Source organism: Pelophylax lessonae (assembly GCF_965119305.1).
Source record: "Pelophylax lessonae genome assembly, chromosome: 6".
Taxonomy (NCBI): Eukaryota; Metazoa; Chordata; class Amphibia; order Anura; family Ranidae; genus Pelophylax; species Pelophylax lessonae.
The window spans coordinates 15,670,772-15,698,011 of NC_138773.1; the positions used below are offsets into that span (position 1 = coordinate 15,670,772).

Consider the following 27,240-nt stretch of genomic DNA (forward strand, 5'->3'; position numbering starts at 1 on the left):
TGATATTAGTACTAGAATTTTGAAGCTTAATTGGGCATTCAATCTAGGATCATTGTTAAATGCCCTATGTAAACATATGTGCTTTGTTTGTTTTTTTTTATGTTTTTTTCCTTTTGTAATTTAGAAATGTTCACTCTCGAGAAATATCTATCAAAACTCCTGAAGAAGCTATTATGAAGATGGCGAAACATGTAGAGTTGATATTATCGAGTGCATTTTCTTTGATTTTAATATTTTAAATTGATGTATTGTCTTGTCCTCACTTTCTATGTGTAATAAAATGTATAATTTTTGAGAATTCAGATTTTTCTCCATCATTTGCACCTATAAAGTCCCATTTGCCCCCCCCCCCCCCCCCCATTGTAGTTACCATTTATTATAGGGATGTGGTGCTTTTCATTATAAATCTTTAGCAATATTTTCAAAAAAATTTCAAGTAAAATAAGATCTAAAAAGATTGCAATGAGAAATCAGACAATTTTGAAGGAATTCTTTTTATCTGGATTGTCTGACCTTCCAGCACTTCAGCTCCCACTTTTTCTCTTCTTTCTTCTCATCTACCTTCTGACATTAATCTGGAATTTTCTGATCATCATCCTCATAGTCACCAACTCTCACCTCCATGTTCCTATGTATTTCTTCCTCGGGAACCTGGCCGGCTTGGACCTCTGTAGTTCCTCAGTTACCGTCCCGCGAATGTTATTTGATCTTCGCACAAAGAACAGAAGGATTACCTTAACAGCTTGTATAACCCAAGTCTTCTTAATATTTTTCTTTGCTGCCTCTGAATGTTTTCTGTTGACTCTAATGTCCTATGATCGGTATACGGCCATTTGTCAGCCATTACATTACACACAGATCATGTGTTGGAAAGTGTGTGTACAGTTGGCCTCCATTGTATGGTGCCTTGCTTGTGCTAATGCTTTAATTCACACACTTTGTGGCTTGAAGTTCACATTTTGTAATTCAGATATCATAGAAAGTTTTTTCTGTGATCTTCCCCAGTTGTTTCAGATCTCCTGCAGTGACGTCAACGTCAACATTCTGCTCATCTTTATCTTTGGTGGTATTCTCGGAGGTGGGTCTCTGATACTGACCTTCCTGTCCTATGTCTATATATTCAAAACTGTCCTAAAAATGCAGGTCAAAGATAAAATGAGTAAAGTGTTCTCTACATGTACCTCTCACCTGACAGTAATCTTCATATTTTATTGCTCCATTTTTTTTAATTATTTTCGGCCAAGCACTAACCAACATTTTGCTGGTGACAAAGTGGTGTCTGTCCTTTACATTGTTATCGTTCCTCTCCTCAATCCTCTGATTTACAGTCTTAGGAACCAAGATATCAGAACAGCTTTTCACAATGTTTTTAGAAGGATTGTCTCCACAACAATAGAAAATCCATCTAAATAAACTTTTCATTTATAGATATTAGCAAAATACAGAAGTACGTTTATTTGATCCGTGCTGATAATATAGAGAAAAAATGTTAATTCTCAGCTTTAAAAATAGTTTTATTTTAATTGTTACATAACTGATTAATACGTGTAATGTCTTTGCCTATAAGAGTTGGTTTTAGCAGCTCCAATAGATTACATTCCAACAACGTAGATGGCTTCCCATAAGATACAAAGATCTGGGAACCGATTGAGTACCATTGTGGTAAATGTGTTTTTTATTTTCTGAAAGTGAATAGAAGATTTATTAGTAAAACACCTACACAAATAATTTCACTATTAGAAAACATCTAACAGTGCTGTATGAATCTGGAACATTTTTGACAATTCTGCTTTTCTTGTATTGTTATTTCTATTTTGTTGTGTTTATTATTGAATGATTATGGCACTTAAAAAAATCCCTTTCATCTCAAAACATAAAAGGAACACATCATCCAACCTGACATTTTTCCCCATATATTCAAATAACATTTTCTATTATCCTTTCACTGTAAAGTAAACACATTTGTACTGTTTCTTACATGCATGTGTGGAATAATGCCCTAATAAATGCATTTTATATATTATTGTCTTTATCTTTCCTAATTTTAAAAGAAAATGCCACCTTACCAAAAAATGTGTGTATATATCATACAATATTTATCATACAATATTTATTATACAATATATATATATATATATATATATATATATATATATATATATATATATATATATACAATTTATAGATAGATTAGATAGATAGATATGCTGTGGATATATATACATGGATATATATGTGTGCATATACACACAGACACACACACACACTATACTGTATATATATATATATATATATATATATATATATATATATATATATATATATATATATATATATATCTAATCTATCTATAAAATTGTATATTCAGTATCTCACAAAAGTGAGTACACCCCCTCACATTTTTGTAAATATTTTATTCTATCTTTTCATGTGACAACACTGAAGAAATTACACTTTGCTACAATGTAAAGTAGTGAGTGTACAGCTTGTATAACAGTGTAAATTTGCTGTCCCCTCAAAATAACTCAACACACAGCCATTAATGTCTAAGCCGCTGGCAACAAAAGTGAGTACACCCCTAAGTGAAAATGTCCAAATTGGGTCCAATTAGCCATTTTCCCTCCCTGGTGTCATGCGACTCGTTAGTGTTACAAGGTCTCTGGTGTGAATGGGGAGCAGGTGTGTTAAATTTAGTGTTATTGCTGTCACTCTCTCATACTGGTCACTGGGAACTCAACATGGTACCTCATGGCAAAGAACTCTCTAAGGATCTGAAAAAAAAGAATTGTTGCTCTACATAAAGATGGCATAGGCTTTAAGAAGTTTGCCACGGCCCTGAAACTGAGCTGAAGCACGGTAGTCAAGACCATACAGCGGTTTAACAGGACAGGTTCCACTCAGAACAGGCCTCGCCATGGTCAACCAAAGAAGTTGAGTGCATGTGCTCAGCGTCATATCCAGAGGTTGTCCTTGGTAAATAGATGTATGAGTGCTGCCAGCATTGCTGCAGAGATTGAAGGGGTGGGGGGTCAGCCTGTCAGTGCTCAGACCATACGCCGCACACTGCATCAAATTGGTTTGCATGACTGTCGTCCCAGAAGGAAGCCTCTTCTAAAGATGATGCACAAGAAAACCCACAAACAGTTTGCTGAAGACAAGCAGACTAAGGACATGGATTACTGGAACCATGTCCTGTGGTCTGATGCGACCAAGATAAACTTATTTGGTTTAGATGGTGTCAAGCATGTGTGGAGGCAACCAGGTGAGGAGTACAAAGGCAAATGTGTCTTGCCTACAGTCAAGCATGGTGGTGGGAGTGTCATGGTCTGGGGCTGCATGAGTGCTGCCGGCACTAGGGAGCTACAGTTCATTGAGGGAATCATGAATGCCAACATGTACTGTGATATACTGAAGCAGAGCATGATCCACTCCCTTCGGAGACTGGGCCAAGGGGCAGTATTCCAACATGATAACGACCCCAAACACACCTCCAAGACAACCATTGTGTTACTAAAGAAGCTGAGGGTAAAGGTGATGGACTGGCCAAGCATGTCTCTAGACCTAAACCCTATTGAGTATCTGTGGGGCATCCTCAAATGGAAGGTGGAGGAGCGCAAGGTCTCTAACATCCACCAGCTCCGTGATGAAATCATGGAGGAGTGGAAGAGGACTTCAGTGGCAAGCTCTGGTGAACTCCATGCCAAAGAGGGTCAAGGCAGTACTGGAAAATAATGGTGGCCACACAAAATATTGACACTTTGGGCCCAATTTGGACATTTTAACTTAGGGGTGTACTCACTTTTGTTGCCAACGGTTTAGACATTAATTGCTGTGTGTTGAGTTATTTTGAGGGAGTACAGCAAATTCACACCGTTATACAAGCTGTACACTCACTACTTTATATTGTAGCAAAGTGTAATTTCTTCAGTCTTGTCACATGAAAAAATAAAATATTTACAAACATTTGAGGGGTGTACTCACTTTTGTGAGATACCGTATATATATATATATATATATATATATATATATATATATATATATAGTCTTCGGGGGGAGGCTTATCGGAATCTGGAAGCCCCCTTTGACAAGGGGGCCCCCAGATCCACCACCCACCATGTGAATGGATATCGGGTACATCGAAGCCCTACCCATTTACCAAAAAAGTGTACAAAAAAATAAAGACAAAAGCCAGTTTTGGAAAAGTATTTTATAAAAGAAATTAAAAAATTGTGTCCCCCGATCAGTTGCCCTCCCGCCCGAAAAATAGAAAAAAAAAAAAAAGAAGCTCCTGCTTCTATGGACGCTTGAGCTGTTTTGATGTTGACCGCTCTTTTATAGGGATTTGACGTCACGAGCTGCCCCACAATGCACTGCTCAGGTGCAGTGAATAAATTACGTGATGTCAGTAATTTATTCACTGCACCTGAGGAGTGCATTGTGGGACAGCTCGTGACGTCAGATCCCTATAAAAGAGCTGTGAAAATCAAAACAGCTTATAGCGCGGGAAGCGTCCGTAGAAACAGTAGCTTTTTTTTTTTCTATTTTTCGTGCCAGCGGGCAACTGATAATCGGGGGACACTATGTTTTTATTTTTTAATAAAGAACTTTTCCAAAACTGGCTTTTGTCCTTATTTTTTTGTACACTTTTTTTGGGGAATGGGTAGGGATACGATGTACCCGATATCCATTCACATAGGGGGGGCGGGATCTGGGGGCCCCCTTGTTAAAGGGGGCTTCCAGATTCTGATAAGCCTCCCCCTTGCAGACCCTCACAACCACAGCCCATGGTTGTCGGAAAGAGACCCCTGTCCCCATCAATATGGGGGCAAGTTGCTTTGGGGTGGGGGGGACAGAGCCCCCCTGCCCCAAAGCACCCACCCCTATGTTGAGGACATGTGGCCATGTATGGTTCAGGAGGGCACTCGCTCGCCCCCATCCCCATCCTGGCCAGCCAGGCTGTGTGCTGGGATCAGGGTCTAGTATGGATTTTAGGGGGGAACCCCACTCCGTTTTTTCTTTTACATTTTAACACAGGGTTCCCCTTAAAATCTATACCAGACCCAAGGGGCCTGGTATGGACTGGGGGGACCCCACGTCATTTTTTCAGCATTACTGACATATAAAAGCCCTGTGTGTATATATATATATATATATATATATATATATATATATATATACAGGGCTTTTTTCTCAGAGAATAGGTGCAGGAACTCCTCCTTCTAAGTTACTTTGTGTCTCCGCCCCCTACCCACCTCCGAGCACTAACCCTTGGTTCCACCCCTACCCACCTCCGAGCACTAACCCTTGGTTCCACCCCTACCCACCTCCAAGCACTGACCCTTGGTTCTACCCCTACCCACCTCCAGGCACTAACCCTTGGTTCCACCCCTACCCACCTCCAAACACTAACCCTTGGTTCCACCCCTACCCACCTACGAGCACTGACCCTTGGTTCCACCCCTACCCACCTCCGAGCACTGACCCTTGGTTCCACCCCTACCCACCTCCGAGCACTGACCCTTGGTTCCACCCCCTACCCAGCTTCCAGTAGAGCCCCTTTTAGAGAATATATAGTCAAGTATAATTTTGTATTGGAATGTATGGAATTTGGTTATGATAACAAGAAAAGCAATACAATAGATCCCCCACAGCCAGCAGCAATAGACCCCCCCCAGCAGCAGAAAAATATCTCCCAGCAGCCAGCATCAATAGACTCTCTAGCAGCCAGCAACAGTAGACCCGTCCCTAAACAGTAGATCCCTTCCAGCAACAATTAACCCTCAGTATCAATAGATCCTCCGCCAGCAAAAATAGATCGCCATGCAAAATTAGGTCCCCGTCCAGCAACAATAGATCCCCCAGCAGCCAGCATCAGTAGACCTTCCAACACCCCCTGGAGGTGCCGGAACTGCATTCCCCCGCGTTCCCGCTGAAAAAAAGCCCTGCATATATATAAATATAACTTTGTGGTATACACTGCACTATCTGATATCAACAAACTGTAAAGAGCAAAAATCTCTCTCCCTGCTCCCTGCCAGCAATGTATTATTAACTATATAATTCCACTTATAAATCACCTGCTGGGTAAGGGATTTGAACCCACAACCTCGCAATTGCAAGTCTGGTATTCTACTACTCGCCACTGTTAGTCACGCTTAGGCTAAACCCACTTTCCCTGCCTAACTAACTCCTATCTCACCCTACACACAGTGGATGAGATAAGAGTTAGGGAGAGTGTGCTGAGCTTAAGCAGGCTTAACGGTGACGTGGGTGGTAGAATACCAAGCTTGCAATGAGATGGCTGTCGAATCCCCCCGCCAGCAGTTGATTTATTGGAATCAGATTTCAAAGTCCATTATAATGCGGGAACTCGAAGTTCCCGCGAAGAAGCCTATTTTGATCGTCATTCGACGAACAAGCGAACAGCCAATGTTCAAGTCGAACTTACGTTAGACTTGGACTCAAAGCTCATCCCTATCCAGGATTAATGATATCACATGGTCAGATCATGCTTCGGTCTCGCTCATCCTGGAGGATGCACTTTCCCCGAACACCAAGTATATTTGGAGAATGAACCCAAAGCTCCTCCAAAACCCGGTTCACAAAAAATAAATTACTGAACGCCTACAACTACTTTAGAGATAACATTTCCTCTGCTGATGATCCCTTCCTTCTTTGGAATGCTCATAAGGCAGTCATCAGAGGGACTATTATCAAATTAGGGGCTAGAGGCAGCGGACAAAGTGTCTGGATGACCTTACAAGGGAAATCCATGGGCTGGATTCTCAGCTTTTTACTTCTGGATGGATTTGAATATCTGCCCAGAAGATTAAAATGAGCTATTACACCCAAGGTAACAGAGCAGGGAGACTTGCCCATCGCTTGAAAGGGATGAGACAAAAACTAAGACCTCAATTCTTGCTTCATCCCACAACCAATGAAAAACTAAACCGCCCACAGGCCATGGTGAATGCTTTTGGGGATTATTACAGATCCCTATATAATCTCAATGAGGATAAAACTCTACCCCCAAACAACCCCGGACATTATCAATGCTATTCTCGAAAAGCTTAATATCCCTGAATTGACCCCTGATGATCTCTCTACTCTAAACGCCCCCTTCACAACTTCTGAAATAACCAAAATAATTGACACTTTGCCCCATAACAAATCCCCAGGACCGGATGGCTTTTCTGGGGAATACTATCACACTTTCAAAATTACCTTGATACCACATTTGGAACGACTATATACTACCGCAGCTGCCTCTTCGGCCTTCCCATATGAAATGCTTAAAGCAATTGTGGTGACAACACCCAAGCCAGGGAAGGATTCTGTTGCACCACAAAATGTTTGTCCTATCTCTTTACTGAACTGTGACCTTAAAATATAAGCTAAACTCATAGCAGTAAGACTGGGAGAGACTGCACCCCACCTTATCCACCCAGCTCAATCAGGCTTTATTAAAAATTGCCAAACAACAGATGCAACCCGAAGAATGGTCAATATAATTCAGACAGCAAGGGTGACAAAAATGCCATCTCTCCTCCTTATCCGTTTGATAGGATTCATTGGACATACTTGGCTCACACCCTGTCTGCCTTTGGCTTTCAGGGCCCTATATACTCGGCCATTATGGCGCTTTACACAACGCCATCCGCACAAGTAGTTACGGCTGGAGCGCTGTCCAATCCATTCCCCATCACTAATGGTAAGACGAGACAGGGGTGCCCTCTCTCGCCACTTATTTTTATTTTTCTTATGGAACTTTTGGCGATCTACATACAATCTCAACCTGACATCTCAGGTCTCTGTTTTCAAAGTAGATTTCATACCATTAGTCTGTTTGCAGATGACATCATCTTAATATTAACAGATGTGGAAAAATCCCTGACCTCGGTATACAACGCTCTACACCTATTCAACAAGATATCCTAATATAAAGTAAATGGTTCCAAATCCCACGTACTACCACTAGGGGTTCCCATAAATACCAGGTGTAAATTGGAAGCTTCTTTTCCCTATAGGTGGGCACAGTCAGGGATCCAATATCTGGGAATTACACTTACATCTAACACACAGGACTTAGTACCAGCCAATTACATTCCCTTTCTAGACACCTTAAAAATGAAACTCCAGAATATGGCAGCAGCAGAACTGACGTGGTCTAGTAGCCTAGCGTAATTTAAAATGATGTTGCTCCCTCAGCTATTATACCTATTTTGGACACTACTGATTCCTGTCCTTACCTCTTACTTTCTAAAGGCCCAATCTCTTCTAAACTACTACCTCTGGAGGGGCATAATGGCAAGATGCACTTTTAGTAAACTACTTCCCAACAGGAAGGCTGGAGGGGTGGAACATATATTAATTAAATATTACTACAAAGCTGTGATCCTAACACAGGGGAGAGCTTGGTTCAAACCTGGAACCACAAACTTGTGGGCACTACTTTAATCTTCTCAGGTACCAGGAAGCAACCTATTCAACTACTTAATGGCCAGCTGACATATTCCAACTCAGCTCCCCTCATTTTCTCCAATTATTGAAGCCACAATGACAACAAAGCATCAATTCTTGGAACATCCGCAAAATCACGCCCATATACATCTATCCCTCTCCCCATTCTCAGCTTACCAATAATTACACCCAACCTCAACATCACCACGTGGGTATCCAAGGGTATGTCAAAAGTAGAGAACCTCCTATTAGGCCCTGCCATAAAGACGTTCCGCTCCCTCCAACTTGAATGTGATGTTCCTGCCCAGGACCAATATAAATATATGCAAATCCAACATTTCCTGCAGAATACTAAAAATACCACGCTGGCCCTCCCTTGGCATATTGCCAAATTTTTCATGGCAACCATAGCCAGAATGAAAGGAATTTCCCTGTTCTATAATACCGTCAATGATAAAAATACCTTTGTTAAGACTACCCCCTACATCCAATGGGAAGAAGATTTCAGAAAGGCATTTCACACCTCGGAATGGCAAAAGGCTTGACCACTAAGTATGCAGCAACTAAATGCTCTAGTTTATGGGAACTAACCCACAAACTGAACTTAAGGTGGTACCTCACGCCCCGTCGCATAGTTAAATTCTCAGGAATTGGGTTCTACATGTTGTGGAGCTGCCTGAAATTCGCAGGGTACTGGACAAGCATCTCTAGTCTCATCTCCCAAATAATAGGACCTCACACTCAATTAACCCCTGCACTGGCACTCTGTTCCCTAGGAATAGAGAAGACTCCCCACCACCTAAGAACTGTATTAACCCACATACTACTAGCATCTCGCTTAATGATCCTCAGACATTGGAAACAACCTGAAGCTCCCACTGAAGGTGAAACTATCCAATCTATCCAAACACACGCTACATACGAATTAATGTTTGCCTCCTCTGTGGGCAAACTCCAGACTGCCTCATTGACCTGGGAACCTTGGACACACTGGCACTCTAGAGATAATTCCTCCTAGAATTGTTAACTGATATACATTATCATGACTGTGACATGTTACCCTCACCCTTTATTCACTACCGACAGTTCTAAGTCGGTACACCTCAGGGAAGTTGACTCATTGCATGTATGACTCCTGTGACTAACTAGCAGGGTGCATGGTCAAGAAGGCATGACCATGTTCGGCCTTATTCATACCAGCGCATCCCCCTCTTGCCACCTGAGAGAGATCATGTGGGGGGTTTGCGTCTGGATCTATGTAGAAATTGACCATGTGCCCCTCTTGTGAATGGTGCCTTTTCCACTGAATTGTTTATTGTTTCACCTATCCAAGGTGTTTACATGTACTGTATCATTATCGTCTGGTCTGCATGTAATGTTAAGTTTAACATGTCTACTTTCATAGGAAAAATCGAATAAAAATGTATTGAAACAAAAATATTTCTGAGACTTAATCTTACGCCACAGGTGCTCAAGAGCACAGCTATGTTTTTCATACTTTTAGTGTCATCTGCTTTCCAAGATTGAAGAGGTCAGGGCCTGATCCTGTGTGTAGTGAGGGGGGCTAGTGTGTCAAGGGAGACTAAAAATGAAGTGTTGTAGACAGAAGTGGCTAGGTAGGTGCAGAACAGGGGTTAGATTTTGTCATAGAGGTGGTCGGTAGCAGAGTAAAGAAGAGAAGGTTGAGATGGTGAAGGTTTATTCGGGTAACTGTTAGACAGTTGGAGGGAAATGAGGTGAAGGAGAGGGAAAGAGTAAAACTAATAAGGTTGTAATCAGAGAGAGGGAAAGGATAGTTTGATAGGTTGCATTGAGTGCATAGTTGTGAGAAAACAAGGTCAAGGGTACTGCCTTAAGAGTGAGTGGAAGCTTGTATCTATTGCTTTAGGTCAAAGGAGGAAGTTAGACTGAGAAGTTTAGAAGTAGCAAGAGTGTTAGTATTATTTGGAATGTTGAAGTCCCTGAAAATGATTGTGGGGATTTCAGAAGATAGAAAGTAGGGTAGCCAGGCAAAGAAGTCATCAAGAAAGGTTGATACTGGTCCAAGGGGCTGGTGGATCACAGCTATCCTTGGAGAAACTTTTGCTGTTGTAACCCTGCTATATTTATTTATATATATCCCCTTACAGCGGCCGCCTCCATGTTATTCTACCTTATTGTATTGTATTGTTCATACAGGTCATACACATACAACCAGTATTTGTATGAAGGGAGTCTTCCCCTGTAGATGTTGGATCTACTGGTTGGACAAGTGGTCCTGGTAATTTCACTGCGAGACCATTTTTTATATTTGGACACATATTCCACCTGGGCTGTTATATGAGGTTAAAGTTCTATATGCATTCATATATGGCCTGCAATATACGAGTGTGGTCGCTCCTGTTTCATATGGTCCCGACACCTGCCCCAGGAGATGCTATACCCTGTGTATGATTTTATGGGGTCAGTATATATACATGCTTGCACTTCTAGATGCCTGTGTGCTGTGATGGTGCATATATTCAATGATATGGGATATGTGATCAATACATGTCATTTTTTGTAGAACAGTTGTCTTGAAGGTCTCTTTGGCCCTGAAGAAGACTCTGGCGAAACCCGTCGGCTCTTTGAGGACCTACAGCCTATACCAAATAGAGACACCCATATGGAAGAAAAATGTGTTTTCAATATATTTATGGAAAAATTGTTTTGAAATATATTGAATATGGCCAAAATTGTAGCATTTCAAATATATTTCCAATATATTTGGGAAAAATAAAAAATGTTTTTTTTTAAATATATTTTTAATATATTTTTCTTCCATGTGGGCATTATTGTTGCCAACTTGGTAGTTTGTGTCAATGATTCCTTAGGGAACATGTTTTTTATATGTAATATATATGTATGCATACGTATTTTTTTCTCATTTTTATCTTTATGATTTAATAACATACGCTTTTATACAAATTTTTGCTTTATTTGTGATCATCCCTCCTTTATTGGCCCTGAAAATCTCACTGCTTTTTCTGTTTTGGTTGTTGTTCATAATTGGGATGCTGGCCATTCTTTTCATGGTAATCTGTAGACAAACTATTGTAAATTAGTTTTTGCCAATTGCTCAACTTAACATAATTTTATTGCTAATTCTTTCCAGCATCACAACTTCCCATTTCAAACTTTTATACAATGGAGAAACATCTATTAGTAAAATAAGAGGTGAAAGGGTAAAGTCAGGAAAATCTAAAAGCAGTTATTTATTTCTAAAGGCCCATGGCACGAGTCTTTGAGGGATAAATTAATTTAGTTGATGCTTGATTTTCGATAGGGATTCATTTCCAAAGGATCCATGTTTTAAAATTAATCTCAGATGAACACAGAGCCAATCACCCCTCCTGTGTGCTCCGGAGATGTCAGGGGAGATTTCTGTATTATAAATATGTGTATGTATGGAGAATGAAATTGTATTGTGACCAGAAATGTCACATACATTGTCTGTTATTTTCATTTAACTTTTATCATCAAAATCTCCACATCAGACTTCTAGCACTGATCTGATCCTTCCAGAGGAGGGTCCCCTCACCCCTCTTCTATCAGAATTGGCCTCTGGAAGGGGGAACAAATCTGGGCTAGTAGCTAAAACAAGCAAAATTCCACAATTTACCAGTCTAGCTATTCACAGGTAGACTTTCCTTTATTATTCGTTTTACAGGGATAGTATTTTTTTTTTATAAATTTATATGTTTATAATATATATATATATATATATATATATATATATATATTTTTTTTTTTTTACATACATTATATGTCCTAATATTAAAAAAAATGGTATACTTTTTTGTCTTTCTTACAATTAAACTCCTTAATTATACAAGACACTGATAACATTACATTATTTTTTTTTTCTTTTTTGGGTAATATGTCTATTTAGATCTAGGGCAGGTAAACAGTCACATTTTATTTTATGTACAAGCTGATAAATATGATGCTCTTGCCACTCTCTACACATTGTATGCTCATGTGTTTCTTTGATTGAAATGTAAATGAATAATCTAGGAAATATTTTATTTAAGGTCATTTTATATCTCATCTTGTTGTTTCCTGGATTTGATCCTTCCGGGGGGAAGGCTGAGCTAACAGACGTCGCCCACTGTTGTTTGGAAGTCCGGCGAGGTACCCACGGGTCCCGACGGTACTGCTGGAATGCTATGTGATGCGATTTTACCTTTACACAAGTAAGAGGCTGTCTTTACCATATTTATTTTGAATAAAGTGTGTGGCAATACTACACTATGGGCTTGCCCGGTTTTCTTTTTTCCTGTTTCATGGTCTTGAGGAAAGCTGCCGGTTGAAGTCTTTTTAGTTGTGATCTTGTTAAGTCCGCCCTAAGATCAGTGTGGAGTCTGCTGGATCATTGTGAAGTCCTCAGGTGGTGAAGCATCAGAGGGATACAGACCCATCCTGCTGCCTGTGTTTTAAGGGGAGATCCATCCATAAAATTTCGAGTTACATGCTTACAATTTATAAGCTTAAGGTGAGAGGCCATTGCACTCGGTGGTGGATACTATATCACTCAGAGCACCTTTTGATCCTGCCAGAAAGTGTGGTTCACCTTCATCACGGGCATCTGCATGGACTATCTCTGTTTTTATTATAATTATAATTTATCATACTTTTAGATTAGTGTGTACCTTTTTAGCGCTGCTCTATTATATTTATTTATTTATTTACGGACAGGAATTGTATTTTTGACCTGAGAGTTCAGCTGCATACTTTTACATTATCCTTTCTGCGCTGATATTTCCTTTGTTTATGTGTTCCTGGATTTGATATCTGTTTTTGTAGATATGTCTGAATTTGTCTTTTTACAGCTAAACTCTCATAATCACATTGATTTATTTGGTATCAATTCAGGTATTGTGTCGTTTTTTTCATACAGGACTGGTAAAGAGTCACATTTTATTTTATGTACAAGCTGACAGATATGATTCTGTTGTCAGGGTTTCTGACATTTTTTAAAAATGTATGATTTTTTTTTGTATTTTTGTGATATCCCTCTTAGATTGTAAGCTCTAACGAGCAGGGCCCACTGATTCCTATTGTATTAAAGTGTATTGTAGTGTATTGTATTTGTACTGTCTACCCTCAAGTTCCAAAGTGCTGTGTAAACTGTCGGCACTATATAAATCCTATATAATAATATAATAAATTATATATATATATATATATATATATATATATATATATATATATATATATATATATATATAGATATATATATAGATATATATATACATATGATATTTGTTTCATGAATTTGTGGTATATAAGCATATATTGATGAGAATGTATATGCAATTATTTTAAATGTATTTATGTTGTTTATTTTGATGAATTCTCAAATATTAACAAATATTAAATCCCAAATTGTATTTTTAACCAAACTTTTTTGATTGAAGTAAAATAGGCATATACAAATAGAAAAGGTAAACATTTCCATACATGAAGATGCATAACAAGTTGCATGACAAAGGTATACAATTACAGTTCACTGCGTGTCGGTACATTATCGTAGTGTCAATAAACCCTACATTATTCTTGCATAGCTGCCACGTGGGGAGGGGAGGAGGTGGTTCTACCCTGTTCACATGGACTATTACAACCTTTCCAATCAACTCCCGTTGTGTCGTTACCCCTGCAGGCTATGAATGGGACGCAAGGGAATACCCATCACCCCAAAGGGGAACAAACTGTGATCGGGTACCCCTCAGTACTGCAACCAGAGGGAGCAAGTGCGCCACTACCAGCCCCCTAAGCCCAGCAAGGTTGACTGTATACTCCAGACCTAAGTCAAAGGAACCACCACCACCCTCTGTTTGGCCAACCACAGGGTTTTCCTGGATATCTCACTGGACCCTTAGCACTAGGGTGTTCTAACAAAGGTAGAAAGGGGTTAGCAGGGTGGGGGGGGGGGGGATCAAGTGGGTAGGTTTGGAGTGGAGGGAGGGGAGAACAAGGGAAGAGGAGGGGAAAGTAACTAGGAACCTGCCACTGGAGGAGAAGCCTAAAAAGTACTGGCATGTGCTTCAGAGAAGAGAAGAGTCAGAGGTTCAGCTTAACATCATCAACATTTAACAGTAGGAGCTATCAACCATGAGTCCCATTTTTTGTGGAAAGTACCCGCCTTTTTTTCCTTATACGCTAGCATCCTTTCCATCTCACAGTTAGAATTAACTCTCCTATGGACATCCTCGATTTTTGGGATTTCAGGAGATCTCCAAAGTGCTGCTATTGCTATTCTCGTGGCAAACAGTATATGTGCCACAATTATTCTACCTGCAATAGGGAAATCCTCCACTCCTATACTTAAAAGCGCCATAGCCGGGTTCAGAGTACACTTCTTTCCGCACACCCCTGATATTAGCAAAGAAACCTGTCCCCAAATAGGGCGAAGCTTAGGGCAGTCCCATAGCACATGGAGCAAATTGCCCCTTTCCTGGCAACCCCTCCAACATAAAGGCGAGATGCTAGAGTCTATCGTGTTCAACCTAGAGGGGGTCATATAATACCTATGTAGAATTTTTTGAGCATTATCCCAGTGGTCAATGCAGGCCGAGGCCTTAGTGTTAAGTTTCATAGCAGCGGACCATTTAACAACATGGAATGACTGACCTAAGACCTGTTCCCACTTAAGCATAGGTTGGGATTTACGTATAAGCACGTTCTGATGGAATAGTTTATAGAAGAGTGAGATACCCTTCCCCATAGATTCCTGGGAACCTATAAGGAACTTCCAAATATGGAGGGGTACTGTGAAGTAGGGGAGAGGGTTGTTTTTATGCCAAGAGTGTATTTGGTGCAATGTAAAGGTCTCCAGCACACTTGGCTGTCTGTCGGAGGATTCTAGAATATTAATTCCCTGCTTTCGCCAACTGGACACTGATAGGCCCGGGATCAGGTATGAGTAAGCCGCTAGCGTTATAGATAGTTTCTTAACTCTCATGTCACCACAGTCATATTTAAGTAGTCTCTGCCACGCAGATATAGACGCCATTATGGTCTGGTATGGAGGTCTATTTACATTGTGTGCAACGCTCGCAGCCATCGCCAACGCTGGTAAGTCGTGGCCCGCAGTCACCTGACGCTCAATCTGATTCCACCAATTGTCTGCTTGGTTCGAGAACCAAAATCTAGTATGATCTAAAAGCGTAGCATGGTAATAAGCCTGAGCGTCCGGCAACCCCGCTCCACCTGACTGCCTGGAATCCTACAGTTTAGTCAAAGCTATTCTAGGTCTCTTACCGCCCCAAATAAACATCCTCAGCTTGGTGGCCAATTTTACAAAGAATTATTGAGGGATTGGGATGGGAAGGGTTCTGAACAGATATAACAGCTTGGGGAGGATTTGCATTTTATAAGCTGTAATTCTACCCAGCCAGGACAATTGAACTTTCCTAATCTGTTGGAATTCCGCTTCCATTTGGGATAACAGTGGGGGGAAGTTACTGTCATAGAGGTTTTCAATCGGGGAGGTCAGTTGAATACCTAAGTATGTGATAGAGGGGTGATCCCAATCACAGGAGAATAGACTTCTTAAGGTTGGAATTTGCGTCGTAGGTACACATACCGGGAGAGCAGAGCACTTAGTCTTGTTCACTTTGTACAGGGAAACCGCTCCAAAGCGATCCAAAACGGTCTGAACCGCCACTAAAGATTTTGCAGGGTTAGTCAGGGTGAGGATTATGTCATCTGCAAACAGACCCAGTTTGTGTTGCGAAGAGCCTATCTGAATGCCTTCAATCGCAGGGTCTGCATGAATGGCCTCCGCTAGCGGTTCAATAACCAGTGAGAACAAAACCGGCGAAAGTGGGCATCCCTGACGGGTCCCATTGGTCAGAGCAAAGCTTTGTGAAAGTAGGCCATCCGTGTATACCCTCGCCGAAGGATCAGAGTATAAAGCCATAACGGCCGCGTGAATACTACCCCCAAAACCGAACTTCTCTAAAGTGGCTGCCAGAAACCCCCAGTAGACTCTGTCAAACGCTTTTTCGGCGTCAAGCGCCAACAGCACCGACGGCATCCGGTGGATTTGCAGGTGGGAAAGGAGATCAATCATACGCCTCGTGCCATCGGGTGCCTGCCTGCCTTTGACAAAGCCCACTTGGTCCAAACCTATAAGAGTCGGAGTAACATGAAGCAACCTATTGGCTAATACTTTGGCATACATTTTAATGTCCACATTCAGGAGCGAAATGGGCCTAAAGTTTTGGGGGGCGTCAGGCGTTTTTCCTGGTTTAGGTAGGGTAATTATCACAGCCTCCAGCATTTCTCTAGGGAAGGATCCCGTAGAGATTGCCTCATTAAAAACTCTAGCTAGATGAGGGGCCAGGCTATGAGGGAACGTCTTATAATATTCGGCTGAGAAGCCGTCTATCCCCGGCGATTTGTGTAGAGGGAGCGATTTAATCACTGCAAGAATTTCTTCCTGCGTGATAGGGGAGTTCAGTTCCTGAAGCATAGACGAGTCCAGGCTAGGGAGGTGAAGGGTTTCCAAGAACTGCTGTATGGCGTCCTTGGTGGGCATCGTTTCAGAGTCGGAGCTTGCTAGGTTGTAAATAGACTCATAGTAATCCTTAAATACTGCGGCAATGTCTGTAGGATTGGAGACCACCTTATTAGTCTTATGATGCTTAATATGCGGGATACGTGCCTTTATTCTTCTCTGTTTTAACTGGGAAGCCAAAAGCTTCCCCGCCTTGTTACCATGGGAGTACCAGGACAACCTCATCCTTTTAAAATGAAAGTCATACTCTGCAGTCAATACGTTCCTGAGTTCCACCCGTAGAGAGGTCAATTTCTTTAACATCTCTTCATCACCTAAGTGGGTCGTCTTATGCTGTCTCTCTAATTCGTTTATGTCGCCCTGTAGTCTTTTTATTCTGTTGGATTTGTCCCTCCGCAGCTTAGCCGCCTGTTGTATAAGGAGGCCCCTTGCCACAGCCTTGTGCGCACACCAGACCGTGGCAGGGGAGCAGGAACCGTCAGCATTGAATTCAAAGTATTCATTCACCTTCTGATGTAGGTCCTTGCTGTATTGCGGATGAGACAACACATAGGTATTGTTTCTCCACAATGGCCTATGAACCGTGGCAGGACGTTTTTCCAAGTCCAACGTGATTGGTGCATGGTCCGACCACGTGATGGAGTGGATACTTGCACTGGAGACCTTTTGAAGAGTGAATTTATCTGTCAGAAAAAAATCTATTCTGGAATATTTGGAGTGTACCGCTGAGAAAAAGGAGTAGTCGCGCTCAGTGGTGTGGAGACATCTCCAGGGGTCATACAGGCCCTCCCCATAACAGAAAGGTCCTATGTTCGGCCTTCGTCTCCGCCCCACTGAGGAGCAATCAACATCAGTATACATCACAGCATTGAAGTCACCACAAATAATCACAGATCCTTGCTTAACGCTGTTTGCCATTTTAACCATTTTTTTTATAAATTTTACCGGTTTTTTGTTGGGTGCATATATGTTCAGCAGGGTGTAAGGAGACCCGTTGATTTCCGCAACCAGCAGAACATATCTACCCATGTCGTCATGTTTCTCCTCTAGCAACTTAAAAGATAGCATGTCCCTTATAGCAATCAATGTTCCATTGTGTTTGGTCTGTGCGTTTGAGACAAATACATACGGAAACTTGGGATGCGAGCATCTGGGAGCCTTGTCCTTGCTGAAGTGTGTCTCTTGTACGCAGAGGATATCGCATTTCATTTCCAATGCAGTCTTCCAAAGATTCCTCCGTTTCGCTGGATGATTCAGGCCTCTGACATTCAAAGACATCAACCTAAGTGACATGACATCCTTCTATAATGCTCTGGCTCCCTCCAGTGGCAGAAAAGGGAAAGACGGGGGAAAGAAAACATGCAAAAATCAGTGGGCAAGAACATAAAAAGGCCACAACCGCAGGCCAACAAAGCTGGTAACTTTCTATCAGCATAGCGTCTATAGAGTAACTCTCCAGAACTGTCGGGTGTGAGAAATCTCACACTGTAAAGTGGGGTGAGGAAATACGAGCCGTGCCCGGGTCCTAGGGCTCCAGCCAACTCCTGTATAACAAACACAGAACTCCTGAGATGCAACTGTTCAGTTCTCATAAAACTCAATTTGGTTTGCTCGCACTGGATCTACCCCTCGAACCTGAAGCTTGAGCCTGCAGATTATCTTCCCTAGGGAGAAGCCCCCATTGGCGCAGGAGATCAAGCCCTTTTGCCATAGAATGGATCACATGTGATGAGTTGTTCATAGTAACCAATAATTTAGCCGGAAATCCCCATTTATAGAGGATTTTATGGTTCCTCAAAATTTTAGTGATAGGGACCAAGTTATGGCGGGCCGCTAACGTGGCTTGGGAAAGATCAGCATAGAGCGCAATCCCTCCATATGGGTCAGGAAGAGAAGCATTATGTCTGGAGTACCTCATCAATTGATCTTTTACATGAATGAAGTGAATCCTTGCCATCACATCTCTTGGCACCGATTCAGGAATGTGTGCTGGTTTGGGCAGTCTATGAGCCCTATCGATAATCACATCTGCCTTAGAGAGATCCGGGATAGTTTTAAGCATCAACTGCTGCAAATATGGGGTGAGATCCGCCGGTTTCACAGACTCAGAGACCCCCCTGAATTTTATATTGTTTCTGCGGGACCTGTCTTCAATATCTGCTACCTTCAGTCTCAGCTGCCTCAGCTCTTCTTCCAGCTCAAAGTGCTCATCTACCAGCTCATTGTGGGCCCCAGTAAATTCATCCATCTTTTGTTTCAACATAGTCCACTCTCTCCTCCATATCAGATAGCTTCCTGTTAGTAACTTTCATATATGATTCCATATCCTTTTGCAGGGCTTCCCTCAGTGTTTGTATTAGATCTTTCTTAGCACTGTCAGTAATGGGATGCCCTGTGGTGGGGAATGCATCCAGCTTCAGGCCGCATTCATTTACATCCTCCTTCTCCCCCCCCAGCTGCAGTGTCCATATCCTCTGCTGCATGTGTCCCTGTATATCTCATTTTCTGCTTAGCAGGGCTAGCAGTAGGGGAGGGGGTTCGTAGAGGCCGAAAATCAGCCGACTCACCCTGGTCCTGGTCGTGTGGGGATGGATGAGCGCTCCCCTTGCCTCGTGGAGACCTGCTGCGGTGTCTCAGAGCGGCGCCATCTTGCCTAGAGCGGCCCGGCGCTGGGGTGAAGAAGTCGGATAGTTTCCGAGGCTTCTCCCTCTCCTTTCTCTTCCCCGCCGATGCCATCTTATGGTCCGGGCGTTCGGGGTGCTGTGGGGTGATTTGTGGCCGAAAATCCCTGCTGTGGAAGCCGCTGTAGATAGCTGTGTGGGACCCGAGGATCAGAGCAGAAGGCTCACACGTCCATCAGCTCCGGCTGCCGGCTCCGCCCCCCCAAATTGTATTTTAATATTTTCTATACAGATATGATTTATTTTGATTTATGATTAATGTATATATTATTATTAGTATATTAAAATTAAATTATTCTATTATTTATTATTATTAAACTGATAGCAAATATTTTATGTAATTTCCTTTGTTAACCACTTCAGCTCTGGAAGGTTTTACCCCCCCCCCCTTCATGACCAGGCCATTTTTTGCTATACGGCACTGTGTTACTTTACCTGACAATTGTGCGGTCGTGTGATGCTGTACCCAAATAAAATTGATGTCCTTTTTTATCCACAAATAGAGCTTTCTTTTAGTGGTACTTGATCACCTCTGGGGTTTTTATTTTCTGCGCTATAAACAAATAAGCGACAATGTAAAAAAAAAAAAAAAACAATATTTGTTACTTTCTGCTATAAAACATATCGAATAAAAAAAATATAAAACATCAAATTTCTTCATCATTTTGGCCAATATTGATTCTGCTACATATTTTTGGTTAAAAAAAATCCCAATAAGCATATATTGTTATCGCGTCTACAAGCTATGGGATATTTTTATGGAATTTTTATTTATTTTTTATTTATTTTTTTACTAGCAATGGCGGTGATCAGCGACTTATAGAGGGACTGCGACATTGCGGTGGACAAATCAGATATCTATCTGACACTTTTTTGGTGACCAGTGACACCAATACAGTGATCAGTGCTAAACAAATGCACTGTTACTGTACTAATGACACTGGCAGGGAAAGAGTTAACATCAGGGGTGATTCATGGCTTAAATGTGTCCCTAGGGGGTGATTTCTAACTGTAGGAGGTTTCTCTGATGGGGGGAAGACAGAGATCCATTTTCTTGCTTAGCAGAAACACAAGATCTCTATCTTCTCCCCTGACAGAACGGCGGTCTGCCTTATTTACATAGGCTGACCACCGTTCCGCCTCTCTTGGAAATGATCGCTGTTGGCCGGTGGATATCAGGTCCACTGGACCCACTGATTGGCTCCCCCTCTCTCCAATCAGCGCGCAATCGTGTCTCTGGCGGTGCGCATGTGCCACATAGAGGCTATTGTCCATAATGACGTACAGATACGTGATTTCACGCAATAGAGCTGACCAGCCGCAGTAAATGTATTTTCCTCGGTCGGCGAGTGGTTAATAAACATTCAATCCTTTTGAGAATTTACTGATTATTGGATGCATTTTAGAGTGTTTTCTGTCAGCAGCCCCATTACTGTCACCGTGCTCTGCTTTGTACTGTATATTTGTTTATATATTGCCTGGCCAAAAAAAAAGTTGCCACCAAAAAAAAAAAAAAAAAAAAAAAAGGTCACACACTCTAATATTGTGTTAGCTTTGGTTACGGCGCGCATTCGCTGTGGCATTGTTTCGATAAGCTTCTGCAATGTCCCAAGATTCATTTCCCTCCAGTGTCACATTCATTTTTCACCAAGATCTTGTATTGATGATGGGAGAGTCAGACCACTGCGCAAAGCCTTCTCCCGCACATCCCAGAGATTCTCAATGGGGGTAAGTTCTGGACTCTGTGGTGGCCAATCCATGTGTGACAATGATGTCTCATCCTCCTTCAACCACTCTTTTACAATATGAGGCCGATGAATCCTGGCATTGTCATCTTGGAATATTCCCATGCCATCAGGGAAGGAAAAATCCATTGATGGAATAACCTGGACATTCCGTATATTCAGGTAGTCAGCTGACCTCATTCTTTGGGCACATCCAGTAATTATCCAATAGGAGAGTCACTGCATGCTTAGTTTAGTTAGTTGCTTAGTTAATTCCAGGTGGGGACTAGCTCCCCTAGACAGCTGGCTTCTGGGGGGGGGGGCACCCTGAGCTGCAAGTCAGAGGCTTCCGAGTCATTGGTGAGCTACAGGTGAATCCCGCTCTGTTTTACCTATTTTATGCACACATGACATTTTGTGTAACATTTTTTTTTTGTTTTATTTGTTTTTTTTTTTTAATAATGAGACCTAAGAGTTTTTAAAAAGAGAACACTATAGGGCCAATTTTATATTCTTTATGAGCTGCATTGGAGGTGGAATTGACCAACCGAGGGGAGAGAGATCCACACTGGATATGTGTCACTTACAACTGATGCCGGCTATTTAACCACTTGCCGACCAGTCACGTTGACTGTACTGCGGCAAAGTGGCTCGTTCCCGTCCAGCGCTGTAGATCTACATCGCTGGAACCTCCCTTTGTCGGCGGCGTTCGCTCCTGCTGTTTTCAGTCACAGCGGGAGTCGGGCCAGGGGAAGAGCAGCGGCGATCGCCGCTGCTCTTCCCCCGATCATCGGGGAATCGAGTCTGGAGATCCGCCTGCTTGTGTAAACAAAGTGGGCGGATCTCCTAAGTGACAAACAGTGACAGATTGCAGGATTCAGCATAGCTGAACATGCGATCTGTCCCTGTGTCACTCAGTCACCTCCCCCCACACATGTCAGTAAGCACTAGGCATACATTAACCCCTCCCTCTCCAATAAAATTAACCCCTTCCCTGCCAGTGTCATTTTTACAGTAACAGTGCATATTTATAGCACTGATTACTGTAGTAATGTCACTGGTACCCCCAAAAGTGTCAAAAATGTCAGTCAAGGGTCCGATCTGTCCGCCGCAATGTCGCAGTCCCGCAAAAAAAAATTGCAGATCGCCACCATTACTCGTTTAAAAAAAAAAACACCAAAAATGACAGAAATCTTTCCCTTAGTTAGTAAACGCAATAACTTTTGCACAAACCAATCAAAATATGCTCTCCTGAGGCGCCGTAGATTACGTTGGTATAGTGCGCAGGCGCACTAGAACCGGCATCCGGTGACCAGGCAACACAGGAAGTGAAGGAGAGCGGGGATACAGCGGCGGCAGCCGCGAATGAGGAGACCGCAGAGTCACCATCTGGAGGGACGGGAGGAGCGAGTAGCTCCTGTTGGAATGCTGTAAAGCGATTGTCTTAAAGGAAAAGTGTGAGTGCAATTCCAATGCACTGTGTTGTTGTCCTTTATTAAAGCGTTATTGCCCGAGGTTGCGTGCGCTTTTCTTTACAGATTTGAATTGTTTTGATCCCCCCCCCCCCCCCAGTGGAGTGAGAGAGGAGCAGCAGCAACCAGGACATTTCAGCTATAAAACATACAAACAAAGGAGGTGAACACATGGACAGCGCCATGGGCTGGTGAAGTACTCCTCTTTGTACTTGTTGTATATCAGCATGTGCAGGATCTGTCCTTTTTGACTGCAGTAATCAGTGCTATACATATGCACTGTTACTGTAAAAATGACACTGGCAGGGAAGGGGTTAACTTTATTTGAGAGGGAGGGGTTAAGTGTGTCCCTAGGGGCGTGTTCCTAACTGTGCAGGGATGTGGCTGTGTGTGTAACAGCACAGATCAACGGTCCTACGTAGCAGGACCGTTAGATCAGTGCTTTTACACAGGGGAGAATGACAGGCGGCTTTGTTTACATTAGCTGCCTGCCTTTCTCCCTTCACAGCGGACGATCGCGAGTGACCGGCGGACATCGGGTCCGCCGGTCACACGCACGGAGGTGTCCGTGAACGAGCCGGGGCGGGAGCGCACCTCCGGCGGCGCGTGCTCGCCCCTATTGGCTTAAAGGCTAGTGACGTACCCATACGTCACTTTGCCTGGCCGGGGCTGACCGGCAAGCGGTTAATGCATTCCTTGCATTTAGGTAAAAAAATGTTAAGGTGTCAGCATCCCCCTTTACCCCCCTCTTTAACCTATCTGAGCCTTCATTCGATCCTGCGCTGTGCAAGTCAGCACCTCTTCTATCCCCCCACTTCCTGGGTCTCACTGGCTTTGCTGGGGCACCGGGAGCCATTGGCTCCCAATGCTGTCAAGCAAAGCCAGTGACGAGGGAGTGGGGGAGCATGGCGGAGTCCCGCCGTCTGTGTCAATGGGAGCTGCTTGCTATAGGGGCACTGGATAGAGAGGAGGGGCCAGGAGCGTTGGCGGGGAACCCAAAAAGAGGAGGTTTGCAGCTAAGTATAGACATGTTTGCTATTTATTTATTTTTTAAAATTTACCTTTACAATCACTTTAGGAGAATTATAAATTCATGTGATAAAATTAGCCATCTTTTGTTTCAAGGCGGAGGAACTTTATTTTTTCATTTTTTCACAAGGTTGATTTTATTGTTGAATCGGAAAAGAAGACACTAAAGTCTTTAATTGAGATTTGTTATATACAATATATATTTAGTTGATATATGTAATTTATATGCATGGGAATACCTATTAATCTGTGTATTATTCACTTCAAAGGGTTATACACTGAACAAAATTAAAAACGCAACACTTTTGTATTTGCCCCCATTTTTCATGAGCTGAACTCAAAGATTTAAGACTTTTTCTAAGTACACAAAATTTAGATTTCTCTCAAATATTGTTCACAAATCTGTGTAAATCTGTGTTAGTGATCACTTCTCCTTTGCCGAGATAATCCATCCACCTCACAGGTGTGGCATATCAAAATGCTGATTAAACAGCCTGAATATTGCACAGGTGTGCCTTAGGCTGGCCACAATAAAAGGCCACTCTAAAATGTGCAGTTGTATTGGGGGGGTCTAGGGGGGTCCGAAAACCAGTCAGTATCTGGTGTGATCACCATTTTCCTCTCGCAGTGCAACACATATCCTTGGCATAGAGTTTATCAGGTTGTTGATTGGTTCCTGTGGAATGTTGGTCCACTCCTCTTCAATGGCTGTGTGAAGTTGCTGGATATTGGCAGGACCTGGAACACGCTGTCCTATACGCCGACTCAGAGCATCCCAAACATGCCCAATGGGTAACATTACACAAAAATAACCGCGCTAGGCACCCTAAAAAATTGAAAAATAAAAAAAATAAAATGATGTGAAAATATATGCAAAGCTGCAGCTATAGTAGGAAACACCAAATAACAAATGTAAAAGTAAAGCTGCGCTAAATTGAAATAAATGTTGTGACAACATATACATAAATGTGAATTGGGAATAAACAGTGAACAGTCTAATTCAAAATTCAGCCTCACAGTGTCCTTAAATAATATTAATCAAAAATCATCAAAGGAAATTAAGGTAAAGATAAAGTCCAAATAGATTGTGCAGCGTGCAAGAAACAGAAATCCTCCACCGCAATAATGTGACTTCTTCCTCAATAGTGACAAGTGCAGAAATCACGCTATGCGCTTACCAGAAAGAGGATGAAATCAAGCCCTTCAGTATAATCAAAAGATATGGCTCCAATCTGCTCCAATGGGCATCCCTCTTTGGCTCCAATCTGCTCCAATGGGCATCCCTCTAATCTCTCCTGCCAGCCAAGCCAAGAGGTGAACCGTGATTCAAAAGACATCACAGCAATGCAGACAGCCCGAGCCAAACACTCTCCAGCATTGATGATAAAGAGATAGAGGCCACAATAGTGAAGTACGTAGCAAAGAATTTATTAAAATAAGGTAAAAAACTCACATGTAAACCAAGAATAAAAAGCGCTTAATGTCGGCAGAATCCAAAGATGCAGCCGCCCGACTTCCGGGTATCACGTGGTGACGTCAGCACGCCTTCCCGACGTGTTTCGTCATAGATGACGTCTTCCTGGGGACACCAGTAAAGCTTTAGCGCAGCTTTACTTTTTACATTCAATGGGTGACATGTCCGATGAGTATGCTGGCCATGCAAGAACTGGGATGTTTTCAGCTTCCAGGAATTGTGTACAGATCCTTGCACCATGGGGCCATGCATTATCATGCTGCAACATGAGGTGATGGTGGTGGATGAATGGCAAAACAATGGGCCTCAGGATCTCATCACAGTATCTCTGTGCATTCAAAATGCCAGCAATAAAATGCACCTGTGTTGGATGTCCATAACATACACCTGCCCATACCATAACCCCACCACCACCATGGGCCACTCCATCCACAACGCTGACATCAGCAAACCGCTCACGCACACAATGCCATACACTCTGTCTGCCATCTACCCTGTACGGTGAAAACCGGGATTCATCCGTGAGGAGAACGCTTCTCCAAAGTGCCAGACCCCATCGAATGTGAGCATTTGCCCACTCAAGTCAGTTAGGACAATGAACTGCAGTGAGGTCAAGACCCCGATGAGGAGGATGGGTCAGCGTTTCAAATTTTGTTCATAGAATTTGTCTATTCAGTAATTTAGATTGTCATAAATAAAGTCTCCTTTTAAGTTACAAAAAATAATTTGAATTGTATTTTTGTATTTTTCTTAAAGGTATTATTTATTAATTTTCCAAACATAAAAAAGGAAAAGTTTACAACTTTGGGAAAGCTATTCTTAAAGTATTTTGGATTATTCACAACTGAAGTAATATGCATATGTATAATATTCAGTATTTCTTATAAAAAAATAAAAATAAAAAAAAGTAAGTGAAATTATTGCAATGGAAAATCAGACAGAACTGAATGAATTCTTTCTCTCTGGACTGTCTGACCTTCCGGCTCTTCATCTACCCTTCTTTTTTTTTTTTCTTCTCATCTACCTTCTGACATTAATCTGGAATCTTCTGATCATTGTTCTCATAGTTACCAACTCTCACCTCCATGTTCCTATGTATTTCTTCCTTGGGAACCTGGCCGGCTTGGACCTCTGTTATTCCACATTAACCGTTCCACGTATGTTATTTGACCTTCACATTAAGAGAAGAAACATTTCTATTACAGCTTGTATGACCCAAGTCTTCTTTTTTGTGTCCTTTGCCACTTGTGAGATTCTTCTGTTGACTGTCATGTCCTATGATCGATATGCCGCCATTTGTCAGCCATTACATTACATACAGATCATGAGTTGGAAAGTATGTGCACAGATGGTGTCCATTTCGTGGTGTCTCAGCTTTACCTTTTCCTTAATTCACACATTTTATGCCTTGAAATTAACATTTTGTGGATCAGATATCATAGAAAGCTTCTTCTGTGACCTTCCTCAATTGTTTCGGATCTCCTGCAGTGACATCTTCATTAACATTCTGCTTATCTTTCTCTTAGGTGGCTTCATTGCAGTTGGATCTCTAATACTGACCATCCTATCCTATGTCTATATATTCAAAGCTGTTCTTAAAATTCAATCTCGGGGAAAAAGGAGTAAAGTTTTCTCTACTTGTACCCCTCATCTGACAGTGATGTTTATATATTATGGATCTCTTATGTTTAATTATTTTGGCTTAAGTCCTGATCGCCATATTTCTGGTAACAAAGTGGTATCCGTCTTTTACACAGCGATCGTTCCTCTCCTCAATCCTGTCATTTACAGTCTGAGGAACCATGATTTTTTAAAAGCATTTCAAACTGTTTTCAAGAAGAACTTTCCATCAAAATAG

At 42.1% G+C, this 27,240-nt stretch overlaps 1 protein-coding gene across 1 annotated transcript; it reads left to right on the forward strand.

The window, feature by feature from the left end:
• Nucleotides 1-462: 462 nt before the first annotated feature.
• LOC309558437 (olfactory receptor 5AC1-like) lies at nucleotides 463-27,240 on the forward strand (the record flags this gene model as incomplete). Its single annotated transcript, XM_082261511.1, has 2 exons — nucleotides 463-604; nucleotides 26,450-27,240. 2 exons carry the CDS (start codon nucleotides 463-465, stop codon nucleotides 27,238-27,240), a joined length of 933 nt encoding a protein of 310 aa, XP_082117637.1.